Here is a 14759-nt window from a genome sequence, read left to right on the forward strand (position 1 = left end):
GAGTTGGACCCTAGACACTCCCACAGTGGGCACATAACCCATGCTGTTTGGTTTCATTGTCTTGGTCATAGGCAGAGCTTCTAATGAGCAGGCCTATGACAGGAGGGTAGGGAGAGCTACCATGCCCTTGGGAACTCCTAGTCGTGCTGTGGATCCAGTATTGACACAGCTACCCTTAGGGCTCTTCCCTCAGAAACCCCACAACAACAAGGAGCTGGGATGCTCAACTCATCCAACTGGCAACTCCATACTGGGAACTTGCTTCCCTCACAGCGTCCACCCAGGCTTGGGACAGCACAGCTACCGCCTCAGAGTAAGAGGCCTGGTGGCATTGAGGCCCTGGGCTGTCAGCGTGGCAGGAGAGGTGGGATCTCCCCGGGGAGTGCTCTGTGTTTTACAGCAGGTGTTTAGCAGATACTGAAAGGGTACCTTCCAGATTTCTTACCAGGTAGAGCTTTCTTGTTCCAGTACCGTGTGTGGGGAAGCTGTAAAATGCTATCAGTGGGTGTTAATGAGCAAAACAGCTCTTTCTCATTTTATCTTCTGCAGGAGTCTCTTTCTAGGGGGTGTATAAATTACCTAGGGCTTGGGACTGAAGCTTTTTCAAGTGTCTAATCCAAAAGGGATTTCGAGCTCTTTTCAGGGTTCCTTTGTTGTCGTTTTTTGAGACAGTGCCTTACTATGTAGCTCTGGCTAGCATGGGCTTCGCATCAAGTGAACCTCCGGCCTCCCACCCAGGTACTAGGATTGGGTGTGTGTCCCCCCATCCAGATTTCTTGCACTAATAAACCCAGTGTCTAGATGATCTGTGGACAGATCATACCTGTGGTGAGACAGGCTCTGGCACTTCTTCCTGCATGCTTTGTCCTGTATACCAGGGAGGCTTTGACATCCATGTCTATGAGGCCACCAGCCAGGGCACTGTGGTCCCCCCCTTCAGGAGATGGAGAAGCTGATGCTTAGAGAAGGGGGAGGGGGAATCTTACCTTTGACCCTAGGGGACCTCACTCCCTGCTTTCTCTGGGTCAGCCATTTTAACTTCCAGGACCAGCCTACAGTCCCCAGCAGCCTTTAAGTAACTGCGAATTCCCTGCTCCTTCATTCTTTCCTCCCAAGTCTATGCTAACTCCTGTAGGCAGCCTGCCTTGTGTCGGGTGACCTCACTGTCTGCTTGGTGGGAGCCCCGGAATGGGATCCGGCCTTCCTGAGAGCAGGGGCTCCACGTACTCGAGATGCACATCCTCGTCTTTCCGTATTGGCCTTCAGCACTGGCTTGACCCATAGCTGCAAGCATTGATGCAGGGCCAACCAGCCCAGCCAGGCCAGAGGAAACACTTCCCCTGCCTGGGGCTCTTGATCAGGTTTCTGCAGTTGGAAAACTGCATAAGCGATGGCTGTGTGCTGTCTGCTGCGCACTGGTGTGCATGTTTTGTGTTTTGTACACACTGTCCCCACGGCGGGCCCTAGAATTCCTGGTGATAGGCTCTCTCTATAGACTGACACACTGAGGTTCAGGAGGCACCACGAGTTGTGGGGCTGGGTTTTGTCCCAGGCATCCTGGGTCCTGGATCACGGGACTCCTGGGCTGTTTATTCCACCTTTCAAACCGTTGCTTGATCAAGGAAGCAAGTCACACCGGGTGAGGGAAACAAGAATCACGGTGGTTAGTGCTTTGCTGTTTCCCTTTCTAGATCTTTCTTTGTACATGTTTTCTAGCTGCTGCCCCAATCTCTAGTACATGAATTATGGTCCTTTGCTTACTCATGTAGTATCTCTGGTCCCAGTTTGATTATCCTCTCCGTTCCTGGGTTCTCTTCTTTGGAACAGCGACTGTTTTTCTTTCTTTCTTTTTTTTTTTAATTGTTTTTAGTAGAATAACTTCAAAATCTGTTAGTGTGGTGTGATCGCCACCCTCATCACCATTCATAATAAGCCAGTGGCTTTAAAATGCTGTCAAAGCATCTCTTGGTGCATGCCATCCAAGTCACCTACCATGACCCAGAATCTTGCAAAAGGAAACCTGTAGCGTTTACAAGAGGCTGTCGTTGGGAGGTCACTAAATGCTCTTATCATTGAGCTCTCATCTCCTTTCTCTCTCTCTGTCTCTCTCTCTCTCTCTCTGTCTCTCCCTCTCTGTCTCTCTCTCTCTCTCTCTTACACATCAATCACAGACATCTATGTTTAGTTTGTGTGCACCCACACACGAATGTCACAGACAGTGTATGTGTGGACTAAAGGATAACTATGGAGGATAACTCCAGACCTTTTCGTGAGTTCCTCAGGTTTGTGTGCTAAGTGCATTTACCCACTAAGCAAATGCAGGCACGCATACACCACTATGCAAACTCATGCATGCACGCACACACACACACACACACACACACATACACACGCGCATTCGTGCGTTCACACTAGTATGCATGTGGAAGTCAGGGGATGGTTCTCCTTTTCCACATTGCTTCTGCTCTCCTTGTTGCTGCCATACTGTGTACTCCAGGCTAGCCCACCCTCGAGCTTCTGGGCAAGTCTCCCGTCTCGGTTTCCCCAGCTTTCTGTTGGTGCTAGATTACAGATAGGAGCTGATGTACAGTTTTGGTTTTTGGTTTTTAATGTGAGTTCTGGGCTTAAATCCAGGTTCTCAGACTTGCATAGCAAGTACTTTAGCCATGAAAACATTGCACCTTTAGATAAATAATATAGTGGCGCACGCCTTTAATCCCAGCACTCGGGAGGCAGAGGCAGGCGGATTTCTGAGTTCGAGGCCAGCCTGGTCTACAGAGTGAGTTCCAGGACAGCCAGGGCTATCCAGAGAAACCCTGTCTCAAAAAACCTAAATAAATAAATAATATCTACCTTTCTTTCTGATAGGTAAAATGGCTACAACAACAGGAAGTGAAGCGCAGGGTCAAGAGACAGGCGAGAAGCGACTCTCTTTATTTCAATGATCCCATTTGGTCTAACATGTGGTACATGGTAAGTAAGGTGTTGGGGGCCTCTGTCTTTTCTGGGACATTAGCATCCTGTGCCTCTGAAGTGGGTTGATTTTTTTTTCATTGCTGCTTCGTAACTGTAATTTTGCCACTGTTATGTAATGCAAATATCCGGTATGTGACCCTGTGGGGGCTGTGACCCCCAGGTTGAGAACCACCGCTATACCTGAAGGTCTGTGTGAGCTGTGTGAGGATTCCGAGAAGGCTCTATATGGAGGGCGGAGCTTTGATGCTGGCTGTAGAATGGACTGATTGGTGGATGTCCTTGGACGGTGTCCCCAGCAGGAGAGAGTGACATAAGGTTTCACCTTGTCAGGTGCAGAGAAGACCAGGGCTCCTCCACGTATAAGATAGGCTTCCTAAGGTGGAGCCCACCATTCTTCATTGCTTCTTAACACAGTCGTCCCTGTCTGGGTGGCCATGCTGTGCCCTGTTGGCATCAGGAGTGTCTGGGTTGGTGATCTGTGGCAGCTCAGCTTCAGAGGTGTCTGTCCTGGGCTTCATGTCTGTCCTCTGTGCTTGCTTGCAGCATTGCGCAGATAAGAACAGTCGCTGTCGGTCAGAGATGAACGTCCAGGCGGCGTGGAAGCGTGGCTACACAGGAAAGAATGTGGTCGTCACCATCCTCGATGACGGCATAGAAAGGAATCACCCAGACCTGGCCCCCAACTACGTAAGTCCAGCCTCAGGATTGACACACATGGAATTTAACTACACCAGTCATTAAATACGTACAGACTCAGGGATGCAAACATTCTGCTACCTCTCCCTCACACCAGAGAGGGGGCTTGGCGGAGGGACACATCCGTGTGTTTGAGTCACATGCTTCTAGGAATGTAACCTAGAGAATAGAAACATGGGTGGTCACCACATGCATATTAGCCTGTGGGTTAAAACGCAGGTCAGCAGGGCAAAACCACAGGTTCTGGACCCAGAGAACTCTAGATCCTCTCTTGACTTGCCCGAGACTCCAGGCTAGCTGCCTAATTTCTCTGTTCCTCAGTGTTGCCACCTGTAAAATAGGGTTACTAGGAGGACCGCTTCTTAGAGGGTTGTTGTAAGGACTAGATAAGTTAATACACATAAAGATGAGAGCCTGGTATGCAGTAAATATGGGAAGTGGCTAAGTCCTCTAGGACACCTGGGTGCCAAAAGTAGCTAGGTAAACCCACGGAATCCACTTCTAAGGTCGCTATGTGGCCCGTAGGGACGAGTTGTGAAGACTGCGTTAACACTGGAAAACTTGGTGATGCATTTTCTAAGAAGGATGGAAATTTATATGAATACCATTACTACAAATATGTCAAGAGAACCATGCACATTAAAATATGAAATTAAGGACATTCTGATACATGTAGCAACTCGAACCTGAAGGCCTTATGCTGGTTGGAATTAGCTGTCACAGAGCCCACATACTGAGTGATTCCTCTCCTGAGACACATCTGGAGCCACACTGAGAGACAAAGTTAAACATGGCGGTTGCCGGGGCTTGGGGAAGGATGGGTGGGGAGTTACCATTTCATCAGTACAGACCTTTAGTTTTGCACAATGAAAAAGTCCTACTGATAAATGGTGGTGGTAATTGTACCAAAAAAAAAAAAAATGTGTGTGGATTTAACGACACTGAACCGTACATCTAAAAATAGTTGAGATGGTAAGGTTTTATGTCCAGTATATTTCACCACAATGAAAAGTATATAGGATGGTAGTTATAGTCAGAGCGATCCTGGGTGTGATTTTCTTCATTTGCCAAGGCTTGGCAGATAGTTTAAAGTGGCATTATGGAACATTGTGTCTCCAGTACTCACTAACCAAGATTTAATTCCCAGGATTCCTATGCAAGCTACGATGTCAATGGAAACGATTATGACCCATCCCCAAGATATGACGCCAGCAACGAGAACAAGTATGTCCTTTGGTGGCTACTGTCCTGGCTTAGCTTCTTTTCTTTGCAAAGAGGGACCCTGCAGAGGTTCTAGGCTCTGGGTGCTTCACCTGCCTGGGCGCTGCCTGGGCGCTGCCTGGGGCTTACCTAGGTCTCAGAAGCCACTCTACCACAGCTTTTGGGCACAGATGGCTTTTAGGATTGTCAGCTGGCCAGCCAATGGGGCAAAACACTGTTGTTTCCAGACTTGTGGGAGAGTCAAAAGAATTGCCTGTGTCTTGGACTCTCTGTGACTGTGTTCAAACACCAGTCTGGTCTGTCCAACCCCGCTTTTGACCTTATGACCGAGGTGGAAAGGCATGAAGGATGCTGGACAAATAAAGAGTTCAACCCTCCCCCTCCCCCACCCACTGGCTGTGGCTGTTTGTGCACATTTGAGGAACCTTGCTGACCTAGTCCTTCTGTCATGGAGGATGCTCCACACAGATGATGTCCCCAGCTCAAGGGCTGTTGGGGTAGGTAAGTGAGGTGACAGGTGGGGATCAGCTACACTGTAAGTCGACACCTCAGATAGCCTGAAGAGGTCAAGTGACTGATGCAAGCTAAATGGCAGTCTGGGGTTGTTCCTGCTTTTCCTTCACGGTGCCTGTTTGCCCTTTCTCTGTCAGCACGCCCGATTCCCTTAGCTCTTATCATTCTTCCAGAAGTATTTCGAGGGAAGTAACAAGAGCTCTTTCTTCCGTCCCTGTATTGACACAGCACCAGCCTGGGTATGTCTTCCCAAGCGGCTTCTGTTTGTCAGCTTTCTGTCACCATAAGGAAAGGCATGGCTTAGAAAAGGTGAAGGGACACGCAGTGGCATGCGCCCCAGGTCCTAGCTACTCAAGGGGAAAGCAGGAGGTGCTTCTGAACCTAGGAATTTAGAGGCCAGCCTGGACAATATAGCCAGATGTATCTCCGAAGCAGGGGAAAAGGAAGGGGGACAGCGGGAGAGGAAGGAGGGGAGAGGGAGGGGGGGAGAGTGTAAGAAAGACAAAAACAAACAAAACAAAAAATCAGATGGAGAGAGATTTACTTTGGCTTACAACTTTACCCCAGTCCATCCCCCGAGTCATGGTGGGAGCATAACACTGTGTAAGGTAAGCCACAGAATCAAAAAAGGAGGAGGAAGTGTCTGAGGGCCACAGCCCCACTCAGGTCATGTGTTCAGTGACCAAAGGCTCCATCTGCTAAAGATACTGCTCCTCAAAGTAGTGCCGCCACGGGACTAAGCCTTTAACCCACGAGATTGGGGCAGGCAGGGTGTCCAACGTCCAGACTCCAGCAGTTTGCTAGTGTGCTGTGGGTAGGTTCCACTCAGGGCGGTACAGGGCTGCTTGGTGCTGTGTACCACATGCCAGATGCTGGACTCCCAGGCTCCCCAACTACTTCCTGCCTCACGTCCCAAGGTGCCCTTCTGTCAGGCAGTGGGGAGGCCTGGGGCACAGGGCCTGCTTCCCAGTCACACATCAAGGGCTGGAGAAGCATGATCTATAGTCCATGCAGTGACCCTTGAAGGGCAGAATCAAATCCCATTGTGTGACCTGAGAGCAGGCTTGGCCTTGGGGCTGCGAGACCTCCAGCGAATGACAGATGACTCCTTCCCAAAGGGTCTAGCATACAGGCTCTCAACTATGTTTAAAGATTTTTAAAGTTTGCTACAAATTTGAATAGATGATTCCAAGTCCCTCTGTGGCATCTAATCACAGATGTACAGTGTAGACTAGCCCATGTTTCGGTATCCACTAGAGGGAACGACCCAGGGTGGCACATCAGAAGATGGACTCATTCCTGGAGAAAGCCATTTGTTTCCCTGCTCATTTCCTCATTGCCCCCAGCCTCTGCTGAGCATTCAAAAAGGCATCCTTTCTCAGCTCCCGATAAACAGCTGTGGAAATGACAGAGGTCTGTTCAGACTAGCAAGCTTGTCAGGACACCGGGAACCAAGGCAAAAGTGCAAGGTTTTCTTTGTATTGTGTTGGCGAGGCAGGCATTGACACCACCGCACCTGTATGTGCCAAGTGACAGGTCTTTAGTCACAGGAGGCACAGAACCGAGGCATGTCTGTGAATAGCAGTGACAAGTGCCAAGATGCCCAGGGCCATGGACACTGGCAGCAGGTGCTGCCACTCTTCTAACTGGGTATCTATGGGAGGCATCCTAGAAGGGACGCCGGGGAACCGATGTTTGCCATCTCCAGATGGCAGAAAGGGTGGGGCAGCAAAGCCTCATTGAATACATATGCTGAAAAAAGGGGAAGGGGCTTTGCTGGCATCTCAGCTCTAGGAAAGGATAGCTGACCTTGGCTGCAGAGATGAGCGGTACACAGGATTCATTAATAATTGCTGGACCGGGACCTCACTTTCTCTGTTTCTGTTTTCCTCCGCTTCAGACATGGCACTCGCTGCGCAGGAGAAGTCGCCGCCTCGGCCAACAACTCCTACTGCATCGTGGGCATCGCATATAATGCAAAGATAGGAGGTAAGGTGAGATACAAAGCCAGGAGCCTCATGTCCTTTGACCTGATCTGAAGCGGCAAGGGCAGCTGTGCCACAGCCCAGGCAGCCAGCCTAATGGGGGTGGGGGTGGGGGTGGGGGGTTGAGGTAGGACTCGCTTGAGTGAGCAGATAGACCCCACTGTTTTGGTTGTTCAAGCCTCGCTCCTCCAGATCCCTGATCTGGCAGCTTCTGCTATCCACCAGAGATGCAGATTCCTTGCTTCACCCCAGACCCACCAACCGGCTCTGCAGATTCCCGGGGGGAGTTGGTCTGGAAAGGGTCATTTGAGAGCACGGGCCTCTGAGACTCTGGGGTCAGGCAGGTGGACGAGGTCAGTGGAAGCAGTGCTTACAAAGAACCACCCAGAGGAGCTGCACAAGTCCAGCTTGCTGTCCTCGGATGGCTCTCCTCTGTCCTCACTGCCAAATTGTGGCTCTTGAGCGTCCCAGAGTCTGGAGAGCAAGTACCTCCAGAGTAGGGCCGGGATCAAGATTGTTTTAAAAATTAATGCTTCGTACATCTTCAAGCACGTACTGCATGTATAACTCTGGGCAGCCACGGAGGGGGAGAAGAAGATGCCAGACATAATTAGGAGCCTCCAGGAGCTCAGCATGCCTTTGGGGTGAATAGTACTGCATAGAGGTCAGTACGGGACCAGGTACTGAAATGAGACGGGCAGACGGAACTTGGGAGGGAACAGGCAAGAGGCTTGGCTGCACACAGGACATTCTAAGGAGGCAATGTGGAGCTGGGAGGCCCTATACTACTTAGGGACAGGACAAGGAGGGGGCTGAACACAGGGATATACGTGTGAGCTTGTGTTGTCCTTAAGCCAAGGAACACATGGCTGCCAGAGCCTCCAAAGCTGCCATGCATACCTCCAGTTCTACAAATCTGGCCACCTCTTCCTCCTTCCCCTCTCCTGACACCTGCCACTGGGCAGGGTAATTTTGGAGCGCCCCAAACATAGAGCGGCCACCCTCTCTCTGAGTTTTCATGCATAAGGCAGGGAATTTCTCTGTAGTGCCTCTGGGCTGATCATAGGGCTAGACCTTTTTATGTCTGTTTCCCACCCCTCCTCCCCCAGTCATTGCTCAGAAGAGTAAAATATGTATCTTAACCTGCCTCAGTCTGTCTGGAATAAGTCATAATAAATCATGTGTGAAGTATGAATCGAAACGGGTTATTTCAGTTCCCACCCTCGTGCTTTGTGCCGGAGATTTCGTGTATTTGCTATGTGTGCACTGCTATTGTTCCACTCCTTTTTAGTTTTTATTTTGACACGTCTGTCTGTGTAGCCCAGGCTGACCTTGAACTCACAGCAATCCGCGCCCCCGAGTACTGAGATTGAAGCTGTATATAACCCGACTATTTCTCTTACTCTTGTTTTGAAAACTTAAGTCAGCTCATAGAAAGCCATACCCGCCTATATATGGAATATTTCTTGACCTTTGTGGTCTCTCTTTTTCAACCTGAATAATTTACTTTTTGAGATAGCCTAAACTGGCCTGGAGCTCTGTATGTAACCCAGGCTGGCTTCAAACTCATGGCCATTATCCTATTATCCTAGCTCAGCCTTCCAAAACTAAAGTCAATGTACCCAGAGAATTTCTCATTTAATTTTTTTTTTTTAAAGTTCAGGTGTTGTGGTGAGAAATTCTCCTAGAATTTATTTGAGAGTGCCTTTAAAAAAAACTAATTAATTAATTTAGTATGGGGTTGTATGCCGATGCATACAGAGGTCAGAGGAAAACCTGGTGGGGGAAGTTCAGTTTTCTTCCCGCTGTATGAGTCCCAGGGATGGAGACTGAATTCCTGGCTCTGAACTTATCTTTGTTGTCATGGTGGAAAGAGGTTGTGCTGGGCAGAATTCTAGCCTGCCACTTGGAATGCTTTAAAGATGTCACTCTCCTGTCTCCTGCTCATCGCTCCATCTGAGGGTGAGCCGGATGCCATGCTGACTGACTGCCACCTTGTGCCTGTGGGATCTCTTCTGTGCAGGCTTGATGATGCTTTTTAAAAGTATGACATTTTTGTAACTACCCTGGCCCTTTGTGCCATCTTCTCTCTATTCTTTCAGACTGGAGTTTGCTGATTCTCCGAGAGGTCATGTTTGCTCTCTCTTTCGACCAGTGCCTCTCAACCTTCCTAATGTGGCACTGGTTCCTTTAATACAGTTCCTCTTCCCCAAACCATACAATTAAGATTATCCCGTTGCTACTTCATAACTGTAATTTTGCTACTGTTATGAGTTATAATGTAAATATTTTCTATGCAGGACCTGTGAAAGGGTCATTTGATCCCAAAGGGGTTGTGACCCATGGGTTGGGAACTGCTCGTGCGCGCGCACACACACACACACACACACACACACTCTTAAAGAAAAAAAGCCAGTGTTTAAATGTTTTTCGCTTGTAATCACCCGGCTGCTCCACACACCTCACAGCTCACCGAGGTGCATTTCTAGATTAAAATCTGCTTCTCTGCTTGCTTTTAGTTAGACGGTTAGTGCTATGCCTTCTTTTTACTGCATCCGGTCTATTCTTAATCCCATGCTATTACAAAGTGTTGGTTATTGTATTTTTCTGCTTTAAGTTTCCAGTTTGCTTTATCTTATTTGTAACCATCTCTAAATCTCCCCTGAGGCTCGCATAACTTCACTGTATAAGTATCTTTTATCATAAACACCCTGGCGTGGTAGCCAGAGTTACTGCAGAGTCTTTCGTACGAAGTCCAGTAGCCCAGTCATTTTTATGTCCCTGATGATTAATTCTGCTCTTTACAGTAGCTCACATATTCTTCTATTTTGCATGTCTAGTTATTTTTATTGTATCATTATACAGTAAAATTTATTATATAATAAAAATAATCTATACTGTAGAATTTGGAGCCTGTTGATTTTTTTTTTTTTCTGGATGCTGTAAAATGTTGCTATAGCAATAACATACATTTGAATTTTGAAAGACTTATTCATCATTTCACAGACTTCTTTGCCAGGAACATAGCTTTTGCTCTTGTAGCATAACTTTTGGTATTTCGCGGGAACCTGCAGTCCTGGGGTGCAGAGTGCCTGAGACATCTGCGTGGCTTGTTCAGGCTTGTGCCCTTTGTCTTCCTCCTAGATTTTTTTTTTTTTAAAGAACATTGCTTAGACACATGTTCAGGGCTCTGTCAGAGGAGTGATTGAACATTATGCCTTTTCCTGGGTCCTTTCTGACATTCTTCTCTCACTTTCTCAAAATCTGTATCCTGTCACAATTGACTTCAACAGAGAGCCTGTCTCAGAAATCCATCTAAACTTGGACACCCAAGATAAGGCTTTCCTTTAAACCACTAAATCCCTATCTATCTCTGCCCTCTTCTGGTTGTTTTCTGATGCCCTGAAAAATGTACATGTTTCCCAGGGTCTGTAATTATTATCTGTGAAGAGGTGGCCTGCTGGGAGCTCCTCTACCTTATTAAAACTACAACTTAGAATTCATTCATATACACATACATATATACACACATATATGCATATGTATGTATATGCATATATATGATATGTATGTATATTCTATATTTTTAAACTAGTAGAGTTTGCATTTGTTAGCCTTTGCCACATGACAACCAATCCAAACAAAGAGTTCTGAAACAGCAACCATCTCTCATTTAGCAGAACATGGCTACACCAAGTGGTTCAGGCTCAGAGTCGCTCTTCAAGGTGAAGTTAGGTAGTTGGCTGTATCTGAGATCTGACCACTTTACTGGGGATCCTCTCTCAAGACGGGCTGCATGTGACTGCTGGTGAGAGGCCTTAACTCTTTGGCAGCTGTGGGTTGGCGCGCTGGTTTCTTAAAATACCTATCTTTCTTCATTATGGCTTGAGTGTCCCTATAGCATGGGAGCTAATTCTCCCGAGTGCCATGATTCAAGAGAGAAATAACCATCTTGCTACAGTGTCTTAAAACAAACAAAACTTTTATTGATTCTTTGTTTTACATCATGAGGTTTACTTTATGATCTAGTCCCAGCGGTTACATACCATCTCGGCAGCCATATTCTGCTTATTAGAAGCGCATCACTACATACCCCCCAAAGAGAGGGATTTGGTTGCACCTTTATAAGAGGAAAATGACATAGTTTAAAGTCACCACAGATGGGCTTCTAAAAACAAACGCAAAAATGAAAAAAGCCTGCCTGTTTATTCAAATGTAGTAAATTTTAACAACTTTGTTAAAATTGTAAGATTTTTGCAAGTTTTAGCACATAAAAATAACTAAAGGAAACAGTGTATTTATCCCAATTATCCCAGGAAACCAATTCTCCGGTCAGCAGCAGCACCCTGGCCGTACTGGCGTTAGGTCTCCCACCTGTGTTCAGGAGAGATTTAATACGCCAAGGACCTACAGAGACACTATTTTCGGAGTGGGGAACCCACGGTGCATTTAATCAGTAGTCTCTGATGTGTTTCATTTCAGAAGATTTTAATTTTTTATTAAGGTCTTGAGGTACACATAGATTACTTGTGTTCTTTTTCTGTGTGTAACATTTCAATAAAAACCTGATGAAATTTTTATAATGTCAAATTTGTTTATCCTCCTCTTACGATGCTGGAGTTTGAGATCCAGCTTAAGAAAAGCCCGTGAAAAATAAAATTGTTTCTCTTGTGTTTCCTCTGGAAAAGTAGTTTTAGGACAATAATTTATCCAAGAGTTTTAATGGAGTTATCTTTTATGTGTACCTCCTGATTCCTATGAAATGTTTTTTTTTTTTTCCTGTGACTATTGAGTAGGATGGAGCACCTGCCCCCAGCCCCTCTCAGATTCTTTTTCAGCTTAAATGTACACACTGTCTTTTCCCACCCTGCATCCCCCGTGTGCACAGGCTCCGCCCTGAGCCTTCGTTAGTCTGAGTTCTATCAATGCCATCATTACTGGTTGGATAGTTTGGGTTTTTTTCTGATCACTTTATCACTTTCTCCATATAGAGCTTTCATACTTAATTAGAGTTATGTCTACGTTGATCTTTAGTATATATTTATAATCAGTCATTGCTAAAATGGACATAGGAAAGGCAGTGTGTTTGTTCCCTGCTGTCTTGTTCGGATGCTGTTGGTGCTCTGTGCTTTTATGGCTTTTCTGTATGTAAATGGCAAGCCATCTGTGAGACCGTGGTGGGCTGCCTCTAACATTGGTAACTCATTTCTTTCTTACACCTTAAGTCGGTAACTATGGAGTCCTGATAATTATTGAATGGTCTTGGTTGATGGGCTCTGTTGTTGTGTTTCATGCATGCAGGAATAGTATTAAACCATTTGTGGCTGTCTTTTGTTCATTTCCGGTTGTTGGCCTTTATCAAATTGAAGCAACTGTATTTTATTCCTGGATTTCTGAGCGTTTTCATGAGGAGTGGATATTGGATTTTGTTAGATGTTCCTTTAAAGGGCATCTGCAGAGATGATTATATTCTTTTTCACACACAGGTGCCATTTGGTCTGTGTAATGTAATAAATTATATTTGTATATTTATTTCTTTCCTTCTTAGAATTAAGTTCTGTTTGATCCCAAGTATTGTTCCTTCATATCATTTCAAGTTGCTGCTCCATTCAGCTGTTTGTGTGTGTGTGTGTGTGTGTGTGTGTGTGTGTGTGTGTGTTTTTGCATCAGTTTGTGGGATAGAGTAGACCACGGTTCCGGCTTGGGTGTCACTCGGGGTGGCCCAGTGGCATGTGTCTGGGATCTGCTCTGAAGCAGTTGCTTTACCAGGACCCTGGCCTGGCCTGGTCTGGGGATGGCACTGGGTCTGATTAGTCATTCTTCATGATCCTGTCTATATGGGCTTTTTAGTCTCCTTGAGGAAAGTTTGGTAATTAGATTTCCCTATAAAATCACTCATTTCTCTGGAGGTTCAAGTCTGACACGATACCATAGTCTCAGAATTTAAAGGTACTTTTCTATATTTATAGTTGTCGTTCCCAGTTTTATTCATGGTATCTGTTTTTCCCCTGGATCAGTGAAAAATTGTTTTTTCTCCTTTAAAGAGGCTTTCTTTAGAGAATTACATTTTTATTAAAAATTTTTAATTGTTTATAAATGATTTTTTTATTGTTTCATCACTTTCTATCTTTTCTTGTTTGGTAATTCTTTTATCTTACCTTTCTATTGTTTGTTTCTAGCTCCTGGAGGAACACCTGTTACCTGTTAACTATAGGCTCTTCTATGTCCTAGTGAATGAATGAATGAATGAATGAATGCCATTCATGTGTTCTCCCTGATCTGTGTCACTAGCTTAATTGTACTATGCTGTTATTGCTATTTATTTCTGAATACTTTTTACTTATCATTATTTATTATTTGTGTGTATGTGTGTGCATGTGTGATATTGTGGGCCATGGGAGTGCTATAGCACACTTGTCAGGTCCAGAGGACGGACACTTGATACTGAAGAGTCAGCTATTTCTCTGTTGTGAGTCCCTGGGATTGAAATCAGGTTTTCAGGCTTGGCAGCAGGGGCTCCCACTGGACTTCCAAAGAGCCATCCTACCACCCCATTTCTGAATACTTCTAATTATCAGCTTGATTTTTCTCTTTAATCTTAGAGCTATTTAGAAGAGACTTAGAAAACGGTCTAACTGGATAAGTCTTTCTGGTTCTGTCTCTGGTGTTTAGCTCTTGCATTAGGGCTCACCAAGCTCTCAGTGTGGCCTGTGTGGCTGCCTGCCAGCTTCCTTTGGTGTGAAGACACTTGTGTTTGGTCTGTGCCTCACAGTATTTTGTTTTTAACTTAATTCACAAAGTAAAGAATTTTATGTAAGAAAGAACATGTGATTGGGCTTACTCTTGAAAAACTTGAAGCTTTGGCCACTCAGGGTCTCATCTGTCATGGCCACAGACACTGGCAGCTATATGGTGGCCCTTCCTAACCCAAGGGAGTGTTCTCCAACCTATGTCATGGTCTTGTTAATAACTGGATACTTTGTCCCCTTATCTTGCCTTCCAGGTGCCTGTAGACATCTACATTTGTAACTAGTGTGTTTTCCATCTAATGAAACATTTCTAGAGACTAAAATTAATTTAACAGTTTCATTTGCATATATATATATATAGTACATCCTGATCAATCTCATATGTATATTATTAATGTATATATATTATTAATGTATGTTATTATATAAAAATAATACATTTAATATATACTAGTATATATTAAAATTGCTGACAATTATATATAATATATACACATTTATGTATGCATATATAGATATATATTTGTCAGCAAATTTAATTTACTAAAAACATAAGTCTCTGAAATGTTTCATTAGATGGATCAAGCAGGCTGGTAATAAGTTATATGCCCAGTGCCTT

At 45.4% G+C, this 14759-nt stretch overlaps 1 protein-coding gene across 2 annotated transcripts in view; it reads left to right on the top strand.

The window, feature by feature from the left end:
* The window catches only part of Pcsk6 (proprotein convertase subtilisin/kexin type 6), a 183435-nt gene that overhangs the window by 62309 nt on the left and 106367 nt on the right, over positions 1 to 14759 (top strand). For both annotated transcript variants that reach the window (XM_021191532.1, XM_021191541.1), the window contains exons 3-6: positions 2869 to 2973; positions 3520 to 3663; positions 4820 to 4896; positions 7307 to 7395. In XM_021191532.1, the coding sequence (XP_021047191.1) occupies positions 2869 to 2973; positions 3520 to 3663; positions 4820 to 4896; positions 7307 to 7395 (415 nt within the window). The remainder of the gene's footprint in view (positions 1 to 2868; positions 2974 to 3519; positions 3664 to 4819; positions 4897 to 7306; positions 7396 to 14759) is intronic.

Source organism: Mus pahari, chromosome 1, assembly GCF_900095145.1.
Source record: "Mus pahari chromosome 1, PAHARI_EIJ_v1.1, whole genome shotgun sequence".
In the NCBI taxonomy this organism is placed as follows: domain Eukaryota; kingdom Metazoa; phylum Chordata; class Mammalia; order Rodentia; family Muridae; genus Mus; species Mus pahari.